The sequence below is a fragment of the Symphodus melops genome (assembly GCF_947650265.1).
Source record: "Symphodus melops genome assembly, chromosome: 13".
Taxonomy (NCBI): Eukaryota; Metazoa; Chordata; class Actinopteri; order Labriformes; family Labridae; genus Symphodus; species Symphodus melops.
In genome coordinates this window covers 14,152,287-14,179,077 of record NC_136703.1, presented here as the reverse complement: position 1 = coordinate 14,179,077, position 26,791 = coordinate 14,152,287, and the positions used below count along the sequence as shown (strand labels likewise).

The 26,791-nt window shown below is 41.0% G+C and overlaps 2 protein-coding genes across 3 annotated transcripts; both read left to right on the top strand.

The window, feature by feature from the left end:
• The first annotated feature begins 614 nt into the window (after positions 1-614).
• lmbr1l (limb development membrane protein 1-like) lies at positions 615-15,041 on the top strand. Of its 2 annotated transcripts, XM_079359751.1 has the most exons (17): positions 615-872; positions 6,327-6,411; positions 8,852-8,885; positions 9,258-9,397; positions 9,977-10,080; positions 10,198-10,321; positions 10,412-10,480; positions 10,572-10,636; positions 10,766-10,838; positions 10,933-11,019; positions 11,121-11,197; positions 11,297-11,374; positions 11,471-11,544; positions 11,696-11,786; positions 11,886-11,952; positions 12,670-12,831; positions 13,360-15,041. In XM_079359751.1, the coding sequence occupies exons 1-17, from the start codon at positions 810-812 to the stop codon at positions 13,443-13,445; spliced, it is 1,479 nt and encodes a 492-aa protein (XP_079215877.1). In that variant the 5' UTR covers positions 615-809; the 3' UTR covers positions 13,446-15,041. The 2 variants fall into 2 exon arrangements, with proteins under 2 accessions (XP_079215877.1, XP_079215878.1); XM_079359752.1 differs by lacking the exons at positions 615-872; positions 9,258-9,397 and having other exon boundaries at positions 6,371-6,411.
• Positions 15,042-21,208: 6,167 nt separating this feature from the next.
• On the top strand, positions 21,209-26,237 carry dhh (desert hedgehog signaling molecule). The gene is made up of 4 exons (XM_079359753.1): positions 21,209-21,298; positions 21,727-22,083; positions 24,362-24,623; positions 24,995-26,237. Exons 2-4 carry the CDS (start codon positions 21,775-21,777, stop codon positions 25,807-25,809), a joined length of 1,386 nt encoding a protein of 461 aa, XP_079215879.1. The 5' UTR covers positions 21,209-21,298; positions 21,727-21,774; the 3' UTR covers positions 25,810-26,237.
• The last annotated feature ends 554 nt before the right edge of the window (positions 26,238-26,791 follow it).

Genomic DNA, 26,791 nt, shown 5'->3' with positions numbered 1-26,791 from the left:
TGCCCTTGAAAGGTTGTGGCCTTTTATTATATTTTTTCATGACGGAATAATAATGTAATGAAGTGTAAGCAGCATTTGATATCTTACATGATGGTTATCAGTTATTGTAAAACAAATATATGATTTTGCAACGCTTTCTTAAAGGTAGCCTAACAAGTGTGTTACATGAGACCATTGTGGAGACAGTTTGTGAAAACAAAATCTAAACTACAGTTCAGCCTGTGGTATAAAATGGAACTGCTCAAGTAGAAATAGATTTCTCAGTCAGAATAAGGTACAGTAAGTTTTTATTCTAATTCCAGTGGGGGAAAAAAGACAAAAGACACAACTATCAATTGATTGCGTAGGCTATCCATTCATTTCTCACCTGTATGTGGCACACATGAGACAGTAAAAACAATGAAATACTTGCACACGTCATGAACATTGTATCCTTTATTACACCACCCTCCCCGGTATTTTAAATATGTATACACACCGACACACACACCTTTGTATATGAGTAGCTTAAAAAAACGATGACGCTGAACTATTAATTATAGTGATGATTGACAGCTACCTGTCGTGCTCTCCAGCCTTTCTGCTTCTTCTTAAGCCCCGCCCCCTAGAGACCCCTCCTTGTTTGTGTTTTATCAGAGCTGAGTGTGTAGCAGCCGGCTAGCTCGGCCACATACATGCTGCCGTGCAGGAGAGCAGCGCAATCACGGCGTGATTTACAAAAATGAGCCGTGTTTTGAAACGAGTTTTAAACATGTTTTAACTCTTTCCAGTGCTTTTAAAGCCTGAGGATACGGTTATGTTTTTGGAGGATGGAAACGGAGGACGTGTCGGTTAGAGAGCAACTTTTCCACAACCGTGTCAGGGAGACCATAGTAAGTACCGTCGGTTAATATGCATATGAGGGTCGATCCTAACAATACAGTCAGCCATCTGATCAGCATAAGTAATCCTCTCTACTAGTATGGACAACTATTTGTTTTTTTCAATAGTTCATCCCTCAAATTTAGACAGCGACGTAAGTCTCTATGGAGTTTAGCAGTGGATATAAGTAGACTCTGTACACGTTTTTTTTACTTGGCTCACAGGTTTTTTACGGTTTTAATTGAACTTTTCTTTTAGTTTAACCTCGGTGCAGACGTTTAATGGATGATCTGGTCATCATGCATGGAAACATCAAGGAGCTTACTTAAGGCTACTCAGCATCTGCGAATAATGTTCCTCTTCAGAGTCACGACCAGCTCCTCCTCTAAAACGCTTCTTTATCTTTCTTCTTTTACTTCACTGTTACGCGTGCATTTTATTTGTGCTGTTCTTTCAGAGTAATTTGACCATTTTAACACCCACAGCCATTTGAACTTCAGACTTAAAAAAAAAAAAAAAAAAAAGATCTGTTCAGTGACAGCAAGGCACACAGATCTTGACCTTTAACCCTTTAAAGTACAGTCAGGAATATTACAGTCTATGATCTGGACCCTTGATCTTGGTAAAGATATTGCTGATACCATGTTCCATAAGGGACAAAGCCAAACTATGATACACATGTTTGCTACACACTTCAGGATCAGTGGTTGACTTATCAATTTGTCCTGGTTCTGCTAAACTGTACATAGATAAGAAAGACAAAAGCCTGCATTGTATTATAGTGTTAAGTGATGATGTTCAACACTGTCTGACTGTGGATTAGGGCCAGCAGACATGTAGGCTATGATTTGAATTTTAAACTATATCTACTTTATAGAAATAAACCACACGCGTTATTTGTAGAACTAAAATGTTTTTTTCTTGCTATGACAATGAGCCAACTCGTCAACTTTCCTTTTAGAAAATGAAAAGTTGTTTTCACTGACTACATCCAAAGTCAAATCATCTGATGCAATATAGTGTTTGTGATCTTTTTGAAACTGAATGAGCTCCATGACTATTGTTTTTTTTCTTCTCTTTACTTGTTTTTTTATGGTACGCTGTCACATTTCGAAATAGGTTGTTGTTTCTGTTGACTGAATGAATCCATCCACTTCATGCGTCACAGGACGGGTTAGTTACAATCTCACGATGCTTCTTGCTGCCGTTAAATGTTTCTGTAGCTTATATTCCGATGCACTTCTGTCATCCTTGTTCCTGTCCCCTTAAGACTTGAAACTATGAGATGACACCCCACTTCTTAAGCCACTGGCTGACCACAGGTCTCGGACCTCCCATCTGTAATCAGCGCTCCCTCTCATGCTGGTCAGCTGCCCTCTGCATCTCTCTGGTTAAATTCACGATAAGAGGATCATTTATCAGATTGTTTGGAAGACAGGAATATGTATTTATAATCCACCCCTCATGGACACCCCTTGGTTATGGTGTTTCATAGCGCTGTAGACGATTGATGCTAAAGGTAAAATATGGCAGACTAAGATAACAGTTACATCTATTCTGAGTATCTAAGTCATAATAATAAACTTGATTTATATAGGCTAGCTCTATTGAAAACAGGGTTACAAAGTGCTTTACAAATGACGATAAAATAGAAATGTAAAAATGAAATGTCCAGATACACGCGATATGAAACAAGCATGACTGAATGCTAGTTTTTAATCTACTTCTTGTTATGTCATAGCATCCTAAAGCCCCAAATCTGCCTCAAGATCTTTTGGATGGAACACTTTTAGGATATGAGAATAATATTAAAATTAATTCTTCTTCTCTGAGACAACAAATACCAAAAGGACTGTTTTTGACTTCCTGCTTCTGAGTTACAGATTTTTTTTCTTTTCTTTTAGTTTTGAAGGGTTGTCAAAAATGTCTCTTGTCCAATTCTAAATGTGTTTAAATGAAACCGCCATCTAAGCCCAGCATTCAAACAACAAGAAAAGGCTTATCACATAACAACCAGCTCATCACTCAGGAGCTGTTAGTGACCATTGTAGTAAACAGTGTGAAACAAGAGCACCTGAGAGTACACGAGATGGTAAACACAGGGACACCTCGAGTTCACACCCAGAGCCCGCACCCTGTGCCTACAGGGATTAAGAAGGATGAATGATCAGCAGCATAAATAGCTCATAATAAATAGATACATGGAACACCCAGCATGAGCACGTAATGAGATATCTTAACACGGGACGTGATCTTTTATTCAAGCTTTCGATCGACTCTAGTTTCAGGAGTGTTTTTATTTTAAAGCAGGTTATATAATGGTTATGATGGAGGATTAAACTCGAGGCACATTGTCCATGAAGTCATTCGTTTTGTTTTTTCTCTCGAACAGAAATACAAGAATACAGACTCAAAGTTTCACCTCTGCCATCGCTCTAATCTTGTTCGACTAAGCGATCAAATATTAGTTCTCACATTCCAGTGAAATGATCACGACTGTTGAAACAAACGCTCTGAAGCCGCCTAGTCTTGGATTAGGATAGCTTTGCCCGTGCAACATTTTCAGTTGTTACTGGCTGCTCTAAAACATCTCAAATAGTTTGACCGAATCTGTCCTCTCACTTGTGAACAAAGGCAGTTGTGCTTCATCTGAGCGTGTTTGGTTGGACAAGAGGCGAGGTGCCGCTGAAACAAGCCACGCCGAGAGAGGGGAGTACCTCTTGAGATTCTGAGGGGATTTACTGTGCCAGTGCCAAACCTCCAGCTCCCTTCTTGAGATGGTACAGGAACTGCAAGGTTAGGCAAAAAGTGAAAATTCGAGGGTCATGGTTTTGCATTTGACTCGGCACAAAGATGTTTAGGTAGCTCAGTGAATCTTAAACACTTTAATGAACTCTTGGCCCGTGGGCTTGTAGCAGAGATGTCTCTCTGTATTCGGGTAGACTTTAAACCCTCTTCTCTACGGCCTGTTACGTGCTGCCAGCTCTCAGCTTTGCCAATGAGCACGTGTTCACATATGTGTGGTCTATATGGGTGTTAATCTTTCACTCCATCTTTATTCACACCACATACAGATCCTTTGTTCTCTTTTTCTTGGATTAACCATGGCATGCTCTCGCTAAATTAGGCTGAATTATTGAACAATTTTGCAGCCTGAGCTGATTAATTGTACAGTCCGTGATTGTTAGCGTGAGACCAATGAGCATTCATTTGTATACAGAGAAAAAAAATTACTTTTTCAAAAGATGTAAAAAATAAAATAAAAGTCTGCCACAGGCCAGATGCGAACCCGGGCCGCCCACGGCAGGACTGTGCCTCTGTGCATGGGCTACCGGCGCCCCCATGAAAGTTAGTTTGAAATGAAAAGTCTGCTGGATGTATGTGTCAGTATAGGGCACGCACAGTGTAGCCATGTTAAATGGGTACGACAGGACTTGACGATACGTTTGTCTCTTTTGGGCTGAGGAAGGCGACTTTTGTAAAACTGCAACATGCAGCACGATGAAACCAGCCTCCTATGGTCCCTTTAAAAAAAAAAAAAAAAAGAAGCAGAAATGAGACAAAGTTTTTGGCTTATTTTTCTTCCACTTAGTTTAAAATCTGAAGTGGGTCGACATCTTGTTCCGGGAGCGTTCGGGAGGAGGAGGAGGAGGGGTAAGCTCATACCTCTGCCTCTCGTATGGTGCCATATGAGGGATCCAATGGATATGTTCCTTTTGTTGTGTATGACCTAGTTGTCTCTTATGGGACCTTTAGTTGTGTCGACCTCATTCATGATTGAACTATACACTACTGTCGTATATCATCTGTTGAAACGACTCTTATCCATTCCAATGCACTCATGATGCCCTCATTTACATCAAGCTGGTTTTGCAACCTTAAAGCATGTTATCACGTTTCTGTCATTTTCCAGAATAACATAGTGTTGTTGTTACCATGGGGACAGTGCTACATCCTGTCACCCTTCTGGGCTTCCTCTGAGCTGCCATGCAGAAACAAGTTTCGATCTATGTGTGTGATCTGGCTACATAAACCATGCCACAGTCGGTCGTACACTTCAGTGCACTTGGTCTCTCCACAGTTCAATAAATGCACACACTAAGAGTCACAGACTGTGTTCACCCACAGAGGATTCATGTGGATTACTTTGGGTGACCCTGAAGGTCTGAAACTCTGAGGGTCATGATGATCTCTAAAACAAAAACTGAATTCCTCTCATTCTTCAGTACTTTTGAGAGCTAATACTTACATTGAAGGCTATGTGTGGAAAAGATCCACATGGTTATGTCTGGGCAACTTCTTTAAATATTGACCTGACTAAATTTTCACTGACTGAGCTTGCCATTCTGAGCCTATGTTATCCTATTAAACCAACATACTGCCCCCCCCGATTCACTCAAGTCACGATACGATTCTCTCCATTTCTTTTACAAAATGAGACTGGAGATAAATTATGACTGAAAAAAGATTCCTGTAACTTTTTCATCTTCATTTGGGCGAGCGAGGCTGCAAACCTGCTTGTTAGTACGGTTCAGCTGCCGTGATGACGCCTGCTTGTTACAACCAACCGCCTCCGCTCCACAGCTGCTGACGGTCAGAGTAAAGATTTCAATCTTGACACCTTTGAATCGTTGTCGGTCTTTTTTTTTTTTTTAATCCATCAAACAACTATGATTACTACTTTCTTTTTTCTTTTTCTTTTTTTATCACTTGAGCCTTGAAACACTTTGGTGTGCTGTGAAAGAGAAGCCCATGCACCCTCTGTCAGTCAAGTGTCGTGCTTTTCTTCTTGAAACACAACTTCAGCATTCAGATTTCTGTAAGATGTTTCTGCTGATTTGTTTACATCTGCTCGGTGTTCACAGACTTAATGAAGTGCAAAGAACCAGAGTGACTCTCAGATGATGATTTTCTGTCTATGTTGAGAGCTTTGCCAGACAACAGATTGCAGAGTGAATTTAGGTTTAGCCTATATTTGCTGGCAGATTCAGTGTAATGTCAGATAAGGGTCTTTGCGCCCAGCGTGGGGGCTGTCACTGGTATCAAACCTTCTTTTACTACCCTTAATCCCTCCTACTTTATCACTGTCCCCCATTTCGCTCTTTGTTGAATAAAATGGTAATCTTCAGACTCCATCTGTCCCTCTTGACCTTTTCAAAATGGGAACTGGTCTTGGCTGTTTGCATCTGTAAAAGCGTGTGGCTTGTGTTGTTTAATTGCTTTTTCTGCCTGAAACAGAGTGTTCTTATAAAACAAATGTGTTGTAGTTAAACCAATGGGAAGACGGTGATGCTTGTCAGCAGTGCTGGACTTTTTCTTTTCTTTTTTTTCTTTTTTTTTTTTTAAAAATTAGCTCCTTAAGCGAGGGAAAGAGAAGCCCCGCTTTTTCAGTCATGTTTTCAAACTATGCAAAGTGAAAAACCTTTGAGAGGAAACAAAATAATTGTTTCTTCCTCTTTTTGCAGATCTGTGTACTCCTGTTTACATGCCTCTACATTGTGTCCTACCTCATCCTGACCCACTTTAAGAAGGCTGCAGAGTTTGTCACAGGTGAGTTTTAAATCCATTCTCTTCTAGGATTAACATGCACCACACAAAGACTCCTCTGAGACAGAGAGAGAGAATCATCACAGGCGTGTGGAATACTGCCGGGAGGGGAATTAAAGGTGCTGACAGGCATGCAGGCATGCAGATTGTTTGAATGTGTGTCTTTGTTAAAAGATTTTTTTCTTTTCGCAAACATTTCTTCAAACATACATTTTAGATGTGGGGGGGGGGGGGGGGGGTGATGTTCTGTGTTGCATTAATTTAAACATAGTCACCATGTTTTTACATGGTGCTAAGATTGCAGTTTTCAACTTGAAGCCCTGGACCCTGTCTGTCAGAGTCCAGAGGTGCAGAGGGCGTGTTACGTAACATGTAACCACCTCTTCAAGCAGAGTCCCTGTGGATCTGGACGGTGGAGGGAAGAATGTTGTTACAAGACAAACACAAGCACACTTGTAACTCACAACCAGCCCCCCCCCCCCTCCGTGTTCATGCAACCCTCTCAAAGGAGATCTCTTTACTCTTTTTTGATGTTAAAACTAAAGACAATGGAATAAAAATAAGTTAAATACATTTACAGTCCTGCAGTTTGACTTGCCAGACTGTTACATAGTAAATCCAATAACTTACATTATTCAAACCAGATGTCGGATATGCAACCATCTCCACCCTCTGGTTGGAACCTGCAGCACTGCCCCCCCCCCCCCCCCCGCCCTCTGTTTTGTTTATTTTTATTTCTATTAAAGGACTTGAAACCTGCTTTGCATTAGCCTGCCGATGTCTGTGCATCAACAACAGCAGAGCAGTTGTGCCCTGTAGCTAAATGATGATTGTGCAATATTTTGACAGAGTTGTTTTTGACTCTAAGGAGCCAAAGAACTGGTTTTCCACCCTCAGGCTTTTCATCATTATTAAAAGGACTACAGCAGAACCTGCACAGAAAGAAGTCACAATATCATGCTCAGTGCTTTTCACACAGCGGTACATACTGTTTAGTTCTTAACAAACAAACACATACACTTGTTACATTTTGCCCTAGGTATGCCTAACAGTCCACTCTTTTTCAGCACACGTCATTTAATAGGGTCTTGGTTTTGTTTGAACAAAATGTTCCTACCCAGCACCAGACTCTGAGGCCATTGAAACTTTTTCTTCAGGGTCTCCTTCTTTACAGACTTTGCCTATATGTACACTATCTGTGTACACAGTAAACATCAACATCTTTTTATCTTTCTTACAACCACACAGACTTGATATACACTACTCACACTAAGTTAGTGATGTTTTGAGGTCCTCAGTGGGTTTCATGCATAGTTGTTTGTTTACTTTTAGTGTTTTTTGGGGATAGGGAGGCAATTGCATTAGGGTGATTTTTTTTGTTTTCCATGTAATGGTCTCACTGTGTCACTTCCTTACATGTTGGGGCCAATAACAAAAAAAATACAAAAAGGCAACCCTTTTCAATGTGGCATCAATGTCAACATTTTGGAGGTACAAAAAGCTGGTGGGGCGCTGGTGGAGCAGTGGTCTGTACCCGTGTCCCCATGTATGAAGGCTATAGTCCTCAATGCGGGCGGTCTGGGTTCACGTACGGCCTTTGGCTCCTTCCCCGCATGTCGATCCCCTCTCTCTCCCTGATTTCCGACTCTGTCCACTATCTCTCTCTCTCTCTCAAATAAATGCCATAAGGCCAAAAATACATCTTTAAACCATTCACAACCGACTCCACCGCTTTGGCTTCATGCCAGACGACCGTTGCAGGTGACTCTACTGACACCAAGACACTGTGAGGACAACATCAAGCATCACCAGTCAGTGTAAAACAGATTTGGTGATTGTAGAAGGCTCAGTCACTGCATGTTCTTACCTCAGAGACATCATAGAGGCCATCATCATCCCCCAATTCTTCCCTCGCTTAGCAGCAGACCTGGCAGCACTGCATGTAGCTCTTGTGGAGGAGTTGAACACATTGCTTCAGGACAACATCATGAGGCCAGTTAGAAGCATGAGACGTCGCTGTCAAGCTGTCATTGCGGCAAATGGTGGAAACACCCACTACTGACTTAGTCAATTTTGGCTATTTGGTGCTCTTTGTTAAGGTCTCAATTGTTGGGATAATAAATATTGCACTAATGAAAATGGGGCTTCTTATTATTCATTAATAGTAACATCAGAGGGAACTATTACTTATTTCATTAAAATTCAGAGCAAACAGGAAAAACACTCATGTAAATAACATATCCCTAACTTACTGTGAGTAGTGTAAATTTACATTTTAACACTTTGCCTGTTGACTCTTGGGTTTATGTTTTAGGTTGGATCAGTTGCAGTTTTTATAGACAACACATTGGTTAAGTCTGTGGTTACTGACCCTTCTTACTCCATAGACCTCAAAAAGTCTGCTTCCAGCTGTAAACATCCTTCTTTTTATGCTCTCTTTCAGATGATATTGAGGATGCCACGGTCAACAAAATTGCGTAAGTGAGAACGTATAATGATTGACTGACCCGCAGGAATCTGTGTTCCCTCACTGACTGTGATTAGTGTCAGTGGGAATGGAGGAGGGGATTTCATTGTCAACCTGACTTGTGTAGCACCCTGAGGCCTTTCAGCTGTAGATTTATTGCTTGGTCTTGTTTGTGCCTGTGTCGGTTTTTTTTTTCTTTCTTTCTGCTTGTTAGTTGTGATGAAGGCATGCCAGTATCACTGCGCCCTTTGCCCCTACACGCTGGCACTGTATTACCTTATCCAGATCCACCCCTTTGATCAGGCTGTTCTGTTAGACAACACATACAATCCCAAGCTCACAAATGACATCACTGTTATCTGTTCTTTTCTTTCTCTCCCAGGCTGTGGTTGTGCACCTTCACCCTGTCTGTCGCCGTGTGCGCTGTGCTCCTTCTCCCTATTTCCATTTTGTCCAATGAGGTGCTGCTCACCTTCCCACAGAGCTACTACATGCAGTGGCTCAATGGATCTCTTATTCACGGTACTTTTTTTTTCTTTTCTTTTTTCTTACTAGTCCTCAACACCAAACAGTAGATGAATACTCTCTGTATCTAGCTCAGATAGAATGAGGATCACTGGTAGCAAGCTCCAAATCAATACACTACAGGCCTGTGTCCAAACATATCACTATTATAGAACAGTGTCTGTGACCTTGCCATGTCTTTAAATAAATAAATAAAAAAGATCCAATTGTTTGCCACCTCACTTCCCCTCCATGTGTATTGAATAACATGATTTTTATTCAATGTTTCCATCCAATTGATTTCTTACTTTTAGAATCAATAATGATGAAGAAAAAAAAGTTAAACGGATCCGTAACTCCTATCTGAGCGTCATGCATGTTTTGTGTCATTTTAAGTAGTTGCACAATCTCACTAAATGGGATTTCATGGCCAGTCTAGTCCTGCTGCTGTACAGCACAGGGTATGACTACCCCTCACAGTGGCTGACATGGGGTACTACCAAGATGCTTCACTGCTATTTGAAATCTGAGGAATGTTTGTTTTAGACCGATTACTAACATTTCCAACATCTTTCTGTTTTGTTTTGTTTTTTTTAGGGTTGTGGAACCTAGTATTCCTTTTCTCCAATCTGTCCCTGGTCTTCCTCATGCCCTTTGCGTACTTCTTCACAGAGTCTGAAGGGTTTGCAGGGTCCAGAAAGGTACAATTTCTTGGCTCTTCCCGACTCTGAAGAACGTTGAATGATTGAAGGACTTAAAGTTGACCGCATGTATCTATGAACCTGAAGGTCACAGAACTTCTCTTTTTGTCCGTGCAGGGGGTTATGGCACGAGTTTATGAGGCAGTTGTGCTGCTCTTGCTGCTGGCTCTGCTCGTGCTGGGCATTGTGTGGGTTGCATCAGCCCTCCTCCATGACAACTTAGCCAGGAAAAGTCTCTACGGTGAGTCACACGCATAATAAGTGTATCCCCCAACGAATAGCTGATTGAACAGGTTTAATTTAGCTGCTTCCACTCTCTTCTGATTTGTAGACCTGTGGGAGTATTACCTTCCCTACCTATACTCCGGCATCTCTCTGTTTGGAGTGTTACTGCTCTTGTGTGAGTATATCTCAATTACAATAACACGAGCAGCTCAAGGCTTGAGCAAATTAAACTTGCATACCACCATCTGTTTGTGTTCTGTCCTCAGTGTGCACTCCCTTCGGCTTGTCCCGAATGTTCAGTGTAACTGGAAGCCTATTGGTCAAACCACGGGTGAGTCACACGCCCAGTAACATGAACTTAATATTTTCAACTTCATGTAGAATTGCCCTTACATCAGCAGTCTTCATGACGCTGTGAACTGTTTTGTTTTTAAAACGGATGCGTTTAAATCCCCCTCAGCTGTTGGAAGATGTCGATGAAACTTTGAACTGCACCACATTTGAAGAAGACGCCCTCTCTAGGAAACTGAACTGTGAGTGCAGCACCATGACAATTCTCCTGACAATTCACTTTCAAGCTGGTTCATTGACGTTTTGTTTCCACGGTGTATTATATTCTGGATAAAGGTGGCAGCACGTCATGCTGGGTAAAGCTCAATTTGGAAGCAATGAAGAGAGAGTACCAAGCGGTCCAGAGCAAACGCATCGCCCTCGGTAAGATTGTCTTGGCAGGATGATCTCTGCTCTGCTTGTCTAACAATAATGACATTCTCATGTTTTTCAGCTGTTAACTAGTTTGTTTTTATCCCTGACAGAAACACGTAGGAAAGCCTCACCATGGCAGAGAAACTTGGGCTATCCGCTGGCCATGATTGTTCTCCTGGCACTGACGGTACAGGCTTATTTATTGACACCTTAAGAGGCTTTTTTAAAAACTTGATTTATGAACTCAGGGATTGTTTTTATTAATTCATTATGACTGTCTGTTCAGGTGATGTGTGTCTTAATGGTCTGCTTCAATGTGCTGGAGTTGCTTCTGGATGAGACGGCCATGCCCAGAGGGATGGAGGTCAGGATTTTGCCAAAAGAAAATTCCATGCTGCGTGTTGACACGGCAACGTTTTCAACTGTGTAAACTGATGTTTGTTGTTTCTATGTGTTGTAGGACCCTCACCTGGGGATGGCCTCCTTCTCCATGTTCGGCTCACTGGGCGCTGCAGTTCAAGTAGTCCTCATCTTGTATCCTTTTTTTATCACATTCACCTTCACTATGTGAACTCAAGAGTCCTGTTGTCATGCTGCTAAAGTCACATATTAAAAAAGAAAGTTCCCTCTATTTCTGCACATTTGAATCGTCTTTCCCAGTGTTTCCCTTAAAAAATGACTTCAGCTACCTGATGGTTTCATCCGTGGTGGGCTTTTATAGCTCTCCTCTCTTCATTAGCCTAATGCCTCGTGCACAGGACACCAACCTCACACAGGTACCTGACGGCTCACCTTTAGTTGTGTCTTATCTCACAGTGGCAAACAGCCAGCGATGATGTGATTTGTAGTTCACCTCCGATATCTTTTGGTTTCAGATGATTGCAAACTGCGTTTCGCTGCTCATCCTGAGCTCAGCATTGCCCGTCTTTTCACGCACACTTGGTAAGGATGCAGCATAAATTACAATTGCTGAACAGGCTACAGCTTTGCTGATCACACGTTTCATCATCATGCAATATTTGACAATGAGTCTTTAAAAATGGCTTTTGAAAAGGTCTGCGTCACTGTGATTTTGGTTTAATTAAGAATAAACGTAATTTAGAGATGCATTTGTTTTTCACTTTGAATTGATGATTATTGATCCATAGTGATGTTTCCTTTAACCAATTAATTCTTTAAATATTTCTTTTGTCTAAAGTGTAAAAGAGGGAACCTTTAGTAGACGCAGATATTGCATGTATTTTCTCTAATTGTTTGGTTGTGCTGTTTATGTACAATGTCCCATATTAAAGTGTATTTATAAAAGAAGATACTTGCGTTTGCAATAAAATAAGCATTTCAAGAAACGGTGGATGATGTAGTTTAAAAAAAGATTAGGAAAACTAAACTTTTCCTTCTGAGACAATGGTCCAATGTTTATTTAAATCCCATAGATAACCTGCATAGTGATATATTTTCACAAGTTGAGATTTGGTCATTGACATGTCAGCTTTTGGTTTGTAATCACAATTCACTGAATTAACGTTTTACTTGTAGTTTTAGTAACGGCCACAAGAGGGCGTCTTTATGCCGTGGATACTTTTGGTGCATGTGAGGCTGTGTTCAGTAGTTCATTCAACACTACAATACTTTTTTTCTGCATCCGTTCCTTTCTGTCAGGGATCACACGCTTCGATCTGCTGGGAGACTTCGGTCGCTATAACTGGCTTGGGAACTTCTACATTGTCTTCATGTACAACATGCTGTTTGCTGGTCTCACCTCAGCCTCCCTGATCAAGACAGTCACCTGGGCAGTGCAGAGAGAGCTCATCCGTGCCTTTGGTTCGTCTGATTTTATTTTGTTTAAGTAAATGAACTTTGTACATTTGCCCATGTGGGTTTGTGTTGTGCCTAAACTTGTAGCTCTTAGGTATTGGTGTCGTATGTTTTCCCACCTTTGGCCCCATTTCCCTGTGGGCTGGTCTCTCTTCCTCAGATAGAACGAATACAATTATTTCAGGAAAGTGTAAAGGGACAAGAGTCGAGTCAGATCTCCTTGGGGACATTCAGGCACACCGCCCTAGACCCCCTCACACGCCTACTACCTCTCCACCCAACACAAACAAGAGCTCAGAGCATGGACACACCAACACACACGCAATCCCCTTCCTCACTGCACAGATAGCATCTCTGCACCATGGCAGCTCCCCTGCAATTTCCCATTGCCTCCCAGCTCACTTTTGTTCTGTGATTAATAGACATTCATGTCATCTAAAAACACTATTTTCTTAGCTTCTCAGGTTTGGAACCCACCTTCTGATTGTGTGTGATGTAATGGCCTTTCTTTTTTTTTTTTTTTTTTTTTTCCAGGTCTCCACAGACTGCCTCTGACTGTGTCACGCTCCACCGTCCCCTTTAGACTTCTCCTGGCCAGCGGACTGTCAAAAATCCAGTGAAATCTCCACTTTGCCACTGCCTTTTCTAACCTTAAGAAACTGAGCCACAAACGTACACCCATTGGATTTAAAGGCATTTGCCCTTATCTCAATTTGCCAGTAAATTCATTGGTTGGGCCCTCTGTGAGAAGGCTGGACAAGATGAGTCTGTCTGCACTGATCAGCAGAGGCTCCCATTGAAGCTGTGACAAATGCATTTGGGTCAAATTAAGTGACTTTCAGTGACTGCAAGGACAAGTGCTGGTACAAGCATTTGCTGAATCATAATTATGGACTGGAACAAGGGAAAAGGGATCTAAGTCATTTTGGCAGTCCTGCCTTAGTGGACAATAACGAGCATTCCCCCCTCGAATCATGATGCCTCATGACAAGAGGATCCCGTGAACAAGCGTTGTTCAAGCGTTGTCCACACGAGGAAAGTCAGCAGCGTTCTTTTGAAATACATTGTAACTGTGACTTCATTTCCTCTTCCTGCTCCAGGTTAGTTGACAGCTCTCCCTTTCTTCCCCACGCTTTCCTCTCTTAGGTTGTAAAACTATTTTAAGACTGTGAATCTTACTACCATGTGGTCCAGTCTGCACCAGTGTTATGTTAGTTAATGAGAGGAAGTTGTAGGAGAAATCAGGACTCGGCGTACCCTGTATGTCTGTGGCCCTGCAGCATACACAGAGTATGAGTGAGGAAATCTTGCCATTGTTGGAACTCTTTTATTAGTGGAATCAAAAGCATTTTTTATAGTGATGTATCATTGAACAGGGTTTTTACTATCATAGATGTCAGTCCTTTTTAACCAGTGAGGATGGCTCATTGGATTAACTAAAATAGTCTGGGGGAAAAAAAGCTTTAAACTTGCAAAACTTTTAAATGCCATATGACACTCAATCAGAGGAACTTCTGCCTTTGACCAATCAAACTGTGAATTATTAAGATGTTTTTTGGGGGGAAGTGCAATATTTTATAGGAAACCTTCCACTTTTTAACCTAACCAAAAACAATTTCCTTTTTTGTATGCTTTCTGTTAATATTTGTATGACTTTTTTTTTTTTTTAAATCTCAGTCCTTCATGTTGACATTGTGTGAATGTTTGGAGTCATTCCAGGATGTTTTCTTTCCGATATAAGTTTTAATACTTAGATTACTTTCATTTTGGTGATCCTGTGTCACCTTTTGCCTTTGCTGCTGTATCAGCAGGTTATTAACTGTCAGTTTGACCAGCAGGGGTCAGTATCTTTAAATCCCCACACCATTTTCTGTGAGTCTTGTTAGTTCCTTTTTGGTTAGTCATTATGTCTTATTCATAGAGCACTCTGAGGTTTATTCATTTCACTTTCTGAGAATTTTCTTTTGTGATGTGAGAAAACTCATTTTTATAATGTACAGTTTGTACCATTATTTATAAGCATGTTGGCCTCTCTACTTCACATCAAGTCATGAAAATGTAGAATGTAAGAAAGTTGAGTTAAAAAAAAACAAATTTAAAAATCGTTGTCAACGCTAGAAAATGTTGTTTATCGTTTACCTTTGACAGGCTCTGAGCAGTTTTTAACCATCGTCACTGTTAACAGAGAGCAATAAAAAATTGTCTTGTGTTTTTAACTAGTTTGTGTTCATTTGTATACACATCAAGGTGACTTTTACTGTAACCCACCTCTTTGATGCTGTTACATTTTATGAACTCGGACTACATTGTGACCATCTGATGTGGCCTGTAGTGGATGTGTGTGTATGTGTGCGGCTGGCCAGGGCGTCTGTCTTCTCCGTCCCTCCACCCTTTTGTTGGACTTCTTTAATCAGCAGCAGAAGAAAGCTTTATTTTGGCCTGTCTGTCAACGGCGTCCTACCCCCGACGCCACTACAGCAGTGGCCCACGCTTTCCCCCCATCCGATGCAACCGCCAGATAAAAACCCTACAAATCAGGCGGAAAAGCAACATCCACTCTACTCCTTCATGTCCTCAACACCCACCCACCTCCTTTCATCCATCCCTTCATTTCCTTGTCTCATTTTTCTGAAGTCAGTTCAAGAAAGCTCAGCTCTGATTAATTTCTCCCTCTTGATTTTTTGTTTGCATTTCTTGTTTTGTTTTGTTGGAATTTTTAATTAAGCTTATTTAGTTTGGGTTTTGTTTTGTACTGCGTTTCCGTTAACTGAAAGGAAAAGATTGAGAGGAGGAACGTTCGCTGTGGCATTAGTGGCACATCTGGAGACTGGCTATGTTCTGAGGAAGTAAAAAAAAAAAAAAAAAAAAGCAAGATACAAGGTGTGTGAGGGAGGTTAATGCATTAAGAAAGTGGAGTTTTTGTTATGTGATTAATGTCTGAACAAACCCAGACAGATGCTGGCACAAGTTAAATCAGTGGTATGATTCAGAGGTGCAAAATTTAAAATGTATTATATATTAGGATAAGCCCCTTGAGGTGCATCACCTCGTTTTTAAAGGGGTCCCAGAACATAATTACAAAAACATAAGTACAACATAGTAATATAAGAACCAAACATAACGCACTACAGACAAAACAAGCAAAGTAATACATGAAACAGAGAACAGATACGACATTAAAACTACAACCACAACAACAACAGTTGCAGCTCTAGACTAGACACATTGAGAGGAGAGAGGTTCAGTCGATAAACAGAGAAATTAACAAACGGTGTCGACATTACTGAAAACATACACAATCATTTTGAAGACTAAATATTTTTTAACAAGTGAAATGATGACATGGAACAAAGATTTAAAGGTAACTTATTCCAATCCGAAGGAGCACAAAACAAAAGCCAACTTCCTGGGAACTGTGAAGAGAGTCTGATCAGAACTTCTGAGGGAATAACTTGGTGTGTAATTGAAAAAAATGTTTAAGACAATAAGGATAATTAAAATTAATACATTTGAAGGCAGTGTATCTAACATTGCACAGTGATGCGTAGAAAAAAAGGACAACCTTGTATAAATCAGAGTCTATTAAATAAAACATTAAGGGCATGAAGATCAGTTTTAGATGCATTTTGATAAACAATGACAGCATAGTCTATTATTGGTAATGTGAGTTGTGAAACAAGTTTCTTTTTAACATTTAATGTGAAGCAGTGTTAAAAGCGGTATAAAACACCAGCACTAAAATGTACTTTTTTAATGATATGATTGATGTGTGTTTTAAAGGTAAGAGCAGAGTCATCCACACACCATGGTATTTCACATGCTCTACCTTCAGAAGAGCTCAACCGTCAGTCAAACTGTCAAAGCATTTGATTTTGACTTAAGGTTCTTTTTTCACACCAAAAAAGCATTAGTTAGATCTGAAACCAAATTGGTGTTGATAAAGGATGTTAATATTGTCAAGTTAATGTGATAACTGATTATACATCATTTTTTCAAATACTTTGGCAATGGAACAGATAACTGAGATTGGTCTATAATTGTTTGGATCAAGTTTGTCACCACAGTTCAGAAGAGTTGTCATCCGGGAAGTTTTCCAGATGTATTTCACGAGGTATTTTATGAAACAGATCGGCCAGTGGATAAATGAGTATATGAGATGCAATTTTGATTTTGTTTCAATTCTGTCAAGTCCAGAATCACTCCAGTCTTTCAAATCAAGAACAACGTTTTCAACATCTAAAGGAGATATTGTTTGAAAATCAAAGGACCTTTCCAAAACTGAAATGGGGTTTGGACACAAGTGTAGGCCTACATTGCTAGGAAAGGAGTTAGAATATAATTTAAAAATACATCTGAGGAATGCAATTTAAAGCTCCTGTGAGGAGTTTTTAGCTGCTTATGAAACACAGAGTAAACCAGGCTTATCAGGAAGAAGATTTCATTGATTTTTTCAGACTATTTTATGGCTGGACGTTGTCAGAGAAAGAAATTAAGAGAATGTCGCTGAAACAGCCTTTTTTTTAATTTCCATGCAAACAAATTTATTTTGAATTGCATGCTTGACACAGCAACAGATTGTTGCCATAAAACACTAAAAGGCTCAACTGTGTGGTTCTGGAAATACAAATCCCATTCATCTACATAGTGGATTTTACTATTAGCCATTAGCCATAATGTCATTAACAACAATGTCATCAAGGCTGGACTTTCCACAAGCTACCTGGGTGTGAACGCTGGTTTATGCTACTGTAGAAGACACAAGGTTGTATGATATCAACTTTGTTTTAAGAAACACATGGTTTATTCCCAAAATCAGGGAAATTAACAACCAACAATTATATAGGGTCACAGCAACGTCTCTGATTAGTGGAGCTGGCTGTCACCATGATAATCATTTGCTGTCCCTAGGCTCCGTAGGCGATTGGATAGTTTTGCTAGCAGGCTAGCTGGTGAGTTAGCTAACACAAAATGTACTAATATGACCCTGTTATATGATATTACAACACATGTATTAACATTATAAACACTAACAATGAAAAAGGTTATATTTTTCACTTTTTGCATGAGAATCTATTTTTCAAATTATTCATTGTATGCCCACAGCTTCACACAACCTTACATATTAATCAATCAACCTATCTTTGTGCAGCTCCCACTTACAAGAAATATTATCTCAAGAAACTTAACAAAGAGAGTCCGTCCAACCTGCACTTTTTGTTTCTTCAATTTAACCTTGGATTACGTTTGGAGAAAAACACTGTGACAGCACCTCTCCCGACAGCAAAATATAAAGCACGATAGCAGTGCAATCAAAATGTCCCAGCAGTCCCATTGGGTAACACACTCCATTGGAGTGGTTGTCAGGCGTATCGGGACGAGGCATGAGACAGGCAGCTTGTAATGGGATGAGATAGGTTATCTTTATTGTCAAAACATACGAATGAAGGGGGGAAAAAGACGCAGATTAGCTTTCCTGACAGTTGGTCGTTTGAAGTTTGTGCCAGAGTGCATTAGGGGCTATTATTCCCTCGTTTGTAAGCCTGCTAAGACAGAAGCACTCACAGGAAAAGGCGAGACTTGCTCGCTAATCAACTGATAATGGGTCATACAGCCCATTTGCCATAGATGCCCGATGTCCTGCTTGCACACTCACGGCACACTTGCTTCACACAGTTGACTGGCACAGGCCTTTGAATTGGGTAACTCTGGGTAAATAAATGGCATGGACCCTGTAAGGACATTATTTCTATTTTTTTTAAACTGAATGGTTAAATTTTATTACCTAACCAATGTAACCTATAGAGTGCATGCTATCTTTTTGGGTCACGTCAACAAAACGATGTATAGCATCATACCTGACCTTTGAACTACTTGTCTGAGGCCAGGAAGTTCCACCCTTCTCAGTCTATTGTCAAATTCAGTGCAGCATTGCCTCAACCTCTGCTCACTAGTGTTCTTTTCGGACGCCAAATCAAGACTGAGCAACTTTATTTTCATATTTATTATCGCTGTGTGTTACCACCCTACTTATCACATGACACGTGATAACTTTGTTTCTAGTTCTTTTAAGGTTATTTTCTTTAAACCTACAGCAAGCCCCAATACAAAGTTACAATACATAAGCCAAGAAACATCTAGAGTGTGCAACCACATCAGCATGCACCACCCTGCTTCTTCCTGCACTGATAACATGCTGAGGGACAGTGGAATGGGCAGCACAGTGGTAGGCAGCAAGACAGAACCAGTGTGTGTGTGTGTGCGTGTGTGTGTGTGCATGTGTGAGTGTGTTTAGGAGAGGAGAGGGAGGTAGTTAGGTGTCAGCTCCTTGACTTTCCTTTTCCCTCCACCAACCCTTCTAATGGCCTCCATCTGAGGAAGTGGATCTAGCAAACTGTTGATTCAGCTCCATAAGACAAGAGCAACACTTGAAAGGTCAAAGTTACAATTTCTCTCTATTATTTGAGAACAAGCGAGAGCTTGCAATTCTATTTTCATTCTTGTTCAGTAAACGCAGTCGTCGGTGAGTCTTCATGTCGATTTCCGTAGAAGAAGCTCACAGGGATATGTGACCATCGGCCCAGGTGCAAAGCGTCCATTCGTAAAGAACAAAGCCGTGTAGACTAACCCAGGCAGGAAAGATCTCGTCTTCTATGCTTTGGCTTTGCAGGAAACCAAACCATTCACCCGGCTATGTACTCCCATCCTGAAATGTGGGAGTAAAACTCTGAGAGCCATAAGGCGGCAGGGGGAGGAAGGAGGATGGGGTCTCCAAAATAAAAACCAATAATAATTACTTTATTTCCATCTCCACCTCGCAGCTGTTTGCTTCCTTCCTTTCCCTTTCATGTCAGATAGAAATCTCTTCTCCTGCACAGCTTTGAAGAGAGACATTGGTGTGGGTAATTGTAGATATGAAAGTGTTTGTTGCCTTTTTTTGATTGAGTCATTCCCTGCATTTGTCCTGAAGCTTGATATCTCTCATCTGCATTGCTCGAGCCAGACTCTAGCTTTAGTCCATGTTTTTCATAAGGACAGGAAGATGCAGCTTCGCCTTGCCACCCCTCCCTACAACATCCTGGGATCTCTTCTGGAAACTTCCTTTATAAGGATGCCTTTCCATGGTCACTGTGGAGCTCAGTGACCTTTGCTTTACACAGTAGATAAATGTAAATGTTTATGTTTCCCTGTTATTTGTTTTTCAAATTAAAGGGAACTTTTTGTTGCCAGCTGTCATCTCATTTGTTATTCAACAGCATCTTTGGAATGCATTCACTTGAAAATCAGATGTGTTTTGACTTGATCAATTTATTCAACATGGAGAAAGTTCAGTGCACCCTAGTTGTCACTGTGATTGATTGATTGTATTTACATCAGAGAGGGTGGACATGATGCATCCAGTCCTCACCTCTTCCAGGAATCCACAGATAGGATGGAGAGACATTCCACCTTTAACCCCTCATTAGTTCACACTTCCGTATGTGATTACATATGACAGACCCCAGAGACACAGTGATGATTTTTATTCATGCATTATCTGACACATTTTATGACTCTCCCAGCTATTGTTCTAGGATGGATAAAAATATGTTGATATCGCCATGGGTGTTTCCAGTGGAGAGGTCTTGGGTGCAAAGGGTTCAGGGGGGTTCAGGCGGACTCCTGAATCACAGGAAGACACCACTGCAAGCCACAGTCAGAGGGGGTCAAGGCTGGATGATGTGTTCCCTCTAAGACCCTCACCTTCAGCTGTGTCTATTAATAGCATTAGAGAAGAGTCATTTTAGTTTGCTGTCCACTTTGGTGGGTGGGATAAGCAAGCAGTTGCAAGAGCATGTTAAGTTTCTGCTTGTAGGCCCAGTTTTCTAGTATAGGAGCATTGTATGTGCTTTTAAAGGTGTAGAAAATGTAGAATGACTTGCAAAGTGCCACAGATCTAACATGAAGTTTCGATTAGAAAAAAATGCCATCACTATCAGTATTTATATTAACATTTTGTAATTTCTTATTAAGGGTGGTGTAGGGTGTGTGTGTGTGTGTGTGTGTGTGTGTGTGTGTGTGTGTGTGTGTGTGTGTGTGTGTGTGTGTGCGTGTGTGTGTGTGTGTGTGTGTGTGTGTGTGTGCGTGATGTGTGTGTGTAGGGATGGGGGGGTTCATTGTGTTAACATAAGAAGGCTAATCATATGTCCTTTGTCAGGTTGAATTGGAGGCGTGTGCTGTCGCAGTGGGAGCGCGCAGAGGAAGGGAGGGCAATCTTGTCCGGACGCTAATAAGACCCAATGGCTGGTGCAAGGTGGCCAGGAGCTCTGCAACGCGACAGAAGACTGTGGAAGAAGGAGAAGGGAAGAAAAAAAAACCTCAAGAGACACTTTTGTGGATGGACAAAGAGGATGAGAGCGCCACAGTAGCGTCTTTGCGAAGTGTCTGTTTGGCTTTTGGTGTTTGTCGTTGAAGGAAATGCGTGCAGAGAGACGCGGTAAGTGACTGGAAAACCACGGAAAACACCTGCGTCAGCACAGGTACCTGCGAAGGATGTGTAAAGATGTATTGTCAGTCATCAGGAGGCTTAAAGGCAGCTAAAGAAAATGTTTGGACTGAGACCTTGTTTGTTACTTATTGTTATTTTTAACAGCAAATACCAAAGCAGGCTATAGCATTTTCTAGCTAATCAGATCTTAAATTGCTCGAACTTTTGATCAGAGCAACATTACAAACTCAGAGTAAGATCATCTTTGTTTAATCCTGTTTAGCTTTTTACTTATTGAGTGGTAAATTACAAAAAACAAACAAATGACATCAAAACTACGTTTTTGTCTTGTCAATTTTATATCTAAAACAACATGATTTAGAATATACCCTTTTGACCATAATTTACCTACTTCTATGACACACCTGGATCTGCAGGCACCCTGAGCCACTGACCCTTGGGAACTCAAACCCTGTTCCCACCCAATGAAGCAGTCCTGGTGGGCCCACCTGGCACAGCTCGGCCTGCTCGCTGTGTGGACCTGCATATGGCTGGTCCAGGGATGCGGACCGGGCCCGGGGTATGGCATCCGGCCCAGGTCAAGGAAGCTCACTGCCATGCACTACAAGCAGTTCTTCCCCAACTTCTCTGAAAACAACCTAGGTGCCAGCGGGAGAGCAGAAGGGAAGATCACACGAAACTCTGATCGCTTCAATGAACTTGTGTGCAACTACAATCCAGACATTGTGTTTAAGGATGAGGAGAACACCAACGCAGACCGCTTCATGACCAAGGTGAGACATATGTCTTCAGGATTTAGTGAAGTGGGAGCAGAGCTTTCTGAAACTGGCCGACATGTTGGAGAGGGAGATTCACACAGAAAGATGTTCTAAATTATCTTTTTGGACAAGTACTGTAGAAGCCAATTGTTGCAATGGATGATTGATTTACTGCAGTCACATGAAGGAGGCAGACCACAGTTCACAGCTCATACCCTGCCACCCAGCATGGCACCATCAAATCAACTCGTATTACATCATTCATTGTTATCCCCTGTACTCTACACTGCCTGCCCTTACCAGGCTCTTAACACACAAACAAGTGTTCAACACGGAGTGTGTAAGTTTTAACTAAACTTCCCCTCCCTTATTCTTGAGATAAGAAGATCGGGATGAAATTCAACACTAGCCCTTTAAAGAATGTGCTCCCCTTCAGGAACCCTTCCTTTTAATCTTTAACCAAAGTCTTTGTTATTGCAAATAAAACTATTCCCTGTGAGAGGTTCTTAGAGTGCCTGCAAGACGAAATGCACAGACGCATGAACTTTAGTTTTTAATGTTTACTAGGCATTGTATCCACATTTACATTTTAAAAGATGCTCCGTGTCTTAGCTGAATTGGCCATAGGGGCTCAGAACACTCTGTCACACTCTTTTAAATGTTGCGTTTTTGTTCTGTATTATTATTGTTTAGAATATGAATCTGTGTTCCTTCCTCTCCCAGAATGATTGTTCATGATTCAAAATCTGTGGTTGTATGTGTGCCCCTACCGATGCCCAGTTTTGAGTGTGTATGTGCCCCTCTTTTGCCCAGATGTGAAAGACACTCTTTGTGTGTCATTTGGAGACTCGAAGGGGTCGCCTATACAAAATTCCCGCCTGCTGAAGTAATGGCACCGTCGGAAAAGCGACTATTGTAGTTCCGACAATGAAACGCCTCTCTTCAATGGCATTGCGAGAAAAAAAAAGTAGCCAGTTTGTTTTCTGTCCCTCTCTCTTTCTCACTCTTGCTGTCACATTCCCAAGTCCGTGCCCATACATTCTTCCCCTCTGCCCTGTGTCTTTTGTCCCAACCTCAGCCCTGTACTACTCCACTTTCTCCTTGCCCAACCTCCATCCCTCTTTACTTTCTCTCCTAGCCCACTTTATTTAAAAAGTCTGTTTGAAGACAAGCTTCATTAAATCAGTTTAAGCTAAAAGAGAAAACACATACAGGAGTGGACAATGAGTTTATTACCTCGACTGTTGACGTCCTTGTTTTCCAGCCTGTTATTTTGTGACAATGCTGACACCCTAACATCACGGCCCACGTGGATGTTAGGAGTCACTGTTCACATTTCTGATCAAATGTCTCAGGGGTGAAATAGACACTCATAACTGGAACAAACTGGATATTCAGAGAATGGCCTTGATTATTCTGTCACCCTGTCCAAGGAATGTGCCAAATTGGCTACAGTAGCTTTGTTCTTGTACTCTGATTGTCCTAGAAGGTTGGGATGGCATTTAAGCACAGTCAAGGAGGAATTGTGTGGTAATGTCAGCAGACAAACAAACCTGGAAGACAGACAGACTGTGGAAACTCTGGAGCCTTTTTCTCCTGAGTTGCACTTCAACCATGCAGTGCATTGATGTGTACAGTAGGCTCACATACTCTACATGCCTCTGAAACACTTAGGCCTGACAATTACACAAGTTAATAAATGACTGTTAGAGTTCAAGAGCTAAAAAGTTCATATAAAAGTCATGGTTCTCAAGATGTATTTTGACAATGAAGGTATGAGAGAAACGTGTTTAAAAGTGAAGAAGCGATGGAGCCTTCCTGTGTGCGGTAAATCCAATTATTTTCTGTTGACCTGTAAATTTCTCAGTTTGCAAGATGAATAAAGGATTATCTTATCTTACAAACGAATTTGATAACAGAACAAGTAAGAGGAAGATACTAAAAAAAAATCACTTACAGCCCTGATGACACAGAATTTTGATTACTGGGAGTATAAAGTCATAAAATAGGTGAATTTCCAAAAAATATGTGAATGTTTTAAATTTGGTTTCAGAGAAATGTAACCCTGGTATGTAGTGTGGGATATATATATATAAAAAAATTTGGTAGTGTTTTTTCTGTACAGATAGACACCTCAGCAGACTGCACTGCTTATTCTCATTTCCAATTGGCTGAATGATCTGCTGATAGGGAGAAAATATGTGATAAGCCAACTTTCCCGAATATGTTGATTGTCATGAGTTAAACATGTCTCACTTAATTTCCTTCCTTCCCTCTGTTTTATTCTTCCCAGCGCTGCAAGGACTGTTTAAACAGGCTGGCGATTGCGGTGATGAACCAATGGCCTGGAGTTCACCTTCGTGTGACGGAGGCCTGGGACGAGGACGGTCACCATCCCCCTGGCTCTCTACACTATGAAGGCCGGGCAGTCGATATAACCACAGACGACCGAGAGACGGAAAAATACGGTCTTCTCGCCCAGCTTGCTGTAGAGGCGGGTTTTGACTGGGTCCACTATGAGTCTAAATATCACATCCACTGCTCAGTAAAAGCTGGTGAGTGTAAAGAAGAAGCTATTATAGTTCACAAAGCAGTTAACCGAGTGAAATGAAATGGACTCAGCGGATGGTGTGAAGTTGAATTCTTCGAATATTCATCTCGGATACTACCTACAACATGGTATCGGGTATGCCAGACCTCGCACCTATAAAACAAGTAACAAACACGTATAGTGCAGTGCTACTACAGAAAAAATTAAGGTTGTTTTTTCAACAAATATGTATATTATACTATATTCCACTGGTATCTGAGGGATATATTTTTTGGACCGTTGCAAATTAGTGGAAAAAGTGTTACCAAAGGAGCTCTATCTTTCTTCTTTATATAATCTTGTCTTGTCTTTTTTTTCCTGTTCCTCTTCCTTCAGATCACTCTGTTGCAGTGGAAAAAGGTGGCTGTTTCCCCGGCTGGGCCCGGGTGACTGTGGCTGGAGGGGTGCAGAAGAGCCTGTCCTCACTGGCACCTGGAGACAGAGTCATGGCCCTATCTGGGACAGGCCATGTGGTGTTTAGCCAGGTCCTTCTGTTTTTGCACTGGGACCAAAAAAGCTGGTCCACTTTCCTGTCGCTGGAGACAGAAAACGGCCAGCGACTGACACTCACTGCACACCATTTAGTCTTTTTGAGCCCAAATTGCAGACTGGACAGGAATGAGTACCAGGCTCAGTTTGCTAGCAGAGCCAAAACAGGAGGCTGTGTTCTCATCCACACAGCAGAGGGTCAAGTATGTCCATCTCGAATCATCTCGGTGTCAGAAGTGGAGAGTGTGGGAGTATATGCGCCCTTGACAGAAGCTGGGACTCTGTTTGTTGACGGGGTGCTGGCATCCAGTTATGCACTGGTCGAGGACCACAGACTCGCACACTGGGCATTTGGACCTGTGCGACTCCTCTCCTCATTTAAACAGCTTGTTTCGAGGAGCACAGCATATACACAGCAGAGCACTGACAATGAAGCAGCTAACCCTAAGACTTCACTGCATTGTAGCACTTCAGTCACAAAGGACAGAGCAGATAGTTTGTTCAATAGTGACGTTCTAAACAAAAGAGACAACCTGAGTCAACCTCTGAGGATGGAAATAAAAAAGAAGCACTCTTTACAAAGAACAACATCACATGTGCACTGGTATGCTAGAATGCTGTACAGTTTAGGATGCATCTTTTTTGACTCCCTTCATCCTTAACAGTCTATAACCGTAGATCTTCATGTTGCACTGATAAAGGTTATTAGTTTGATACACTTACACTGAAACGCCCTGTTCTTTTCTTTAATAAATTAAAAGAACTGAAGAAGCATGCTTCCTTTTTCATTGTTTGCATTGTAATGTAGCATACTGACTTACATGCTAATACCAATGCTGAGTTTTATAAACACAACTGTAGTAGTCGAAAAGAGTTACATAGCATATATGTACAGCATATTTCTTATAATTATATTTGTTTTATATGTGGAAAATTATATTCTACTGGGATAGAAATTAATTTTCCAACCACAGAATTTATATTTTTGTACCTGTTTGAATCATAATATATAACTGTTGCATTTCCTTTTAACAATTCCATGTATTGATTTGTCCTTGTAATAAAACCATTTAAAATGTAAATAGAATAAGCTGCTTTGTTCTTCAGCTCCAGGGCATTACTTGTTTCTTAAATTGGTTAAGATGTTCAGATCTGGGGTAGAGTAGCTTTATGTACATTGCACTGTTAAAGGTCTGTGGAAATCTTGTCCAACAGGCTGCTGGGTTAATGAAAAGCCCAAACGTACTTAATGTTCCCCTCACTGTGCCACTTTGGCTTCATCATAGACTTGATCTAATTGCTACTCAGAGGGAATAATGCCATTTTTTTTTTCTTAAAAAGAAAATTTTAATATTCACTGAAGAAATCACAAGTAACTGTTCATTGTCTCCATAACGTTCAAACTCATTAATTCCTTTCATGGTTTGCCTACCTGTTCAAACATTTTTAAGAATGTGTTAAAAAGTGCAAATAAACAGATACAATTGAACATTTTTTCCATATGTGTTTTTAATGTAAATTAAAATCAGTAAATCAGTGAGTTTTTAATACATAAGTTCTTTGTTTCATTTGAGTGATTTTTGGGATAGGAAGGCAATTGTATTTGGGTGATAGACACACCTCATTTTATGTTTCCCCTGTAAA

Bases quoted from the DNA above. Each gene is read 5' to 3' on its own strand.
- dhh (XM_079359753.1), top strand. From the start codon at position 21,775: ATGAAGCAGTCCTGGTGGGCCCACCTGGCACAGCTCGGCCTGCTCGCT. The intron at 22,084-24,361 runs GTGAGACATATG...TATTCTTCCCAG, and splicing joins CAGACCGCTTCATGACCAAG to CGCTGCAAGGACTGTTTAAA. The intron at 24,624-24,994 runs GTGAGTGTAAAG...CTCTTCCTTCAG, and splicing joins CCACTGCTCAGTAAAAGCTG to ATCACTCTGTTGCAGTGGAA.
- lmbr1l (XM_079359751.1), top strand. From the start codon at position 810: ATGGAAACGGAGGACGTGTCGGTTAGAGAGCAACTTTTCCACAACCGT. The intron at 8,886-9,257 runs GTAAGTGAGAAC...TTTCTCTCCCAG, and splicing joins GCCACGGTCAACAAAATTGC to GCTGTGGTTGTGCACCTTCA. The intron at 10,481-10,571 runs GTGAGTATATCT...TTCTGTCCTCAG, and splicing joins TGGAGTGTTACTGCTCTTGT to TGTGCACTCCCTTCGGCTTG.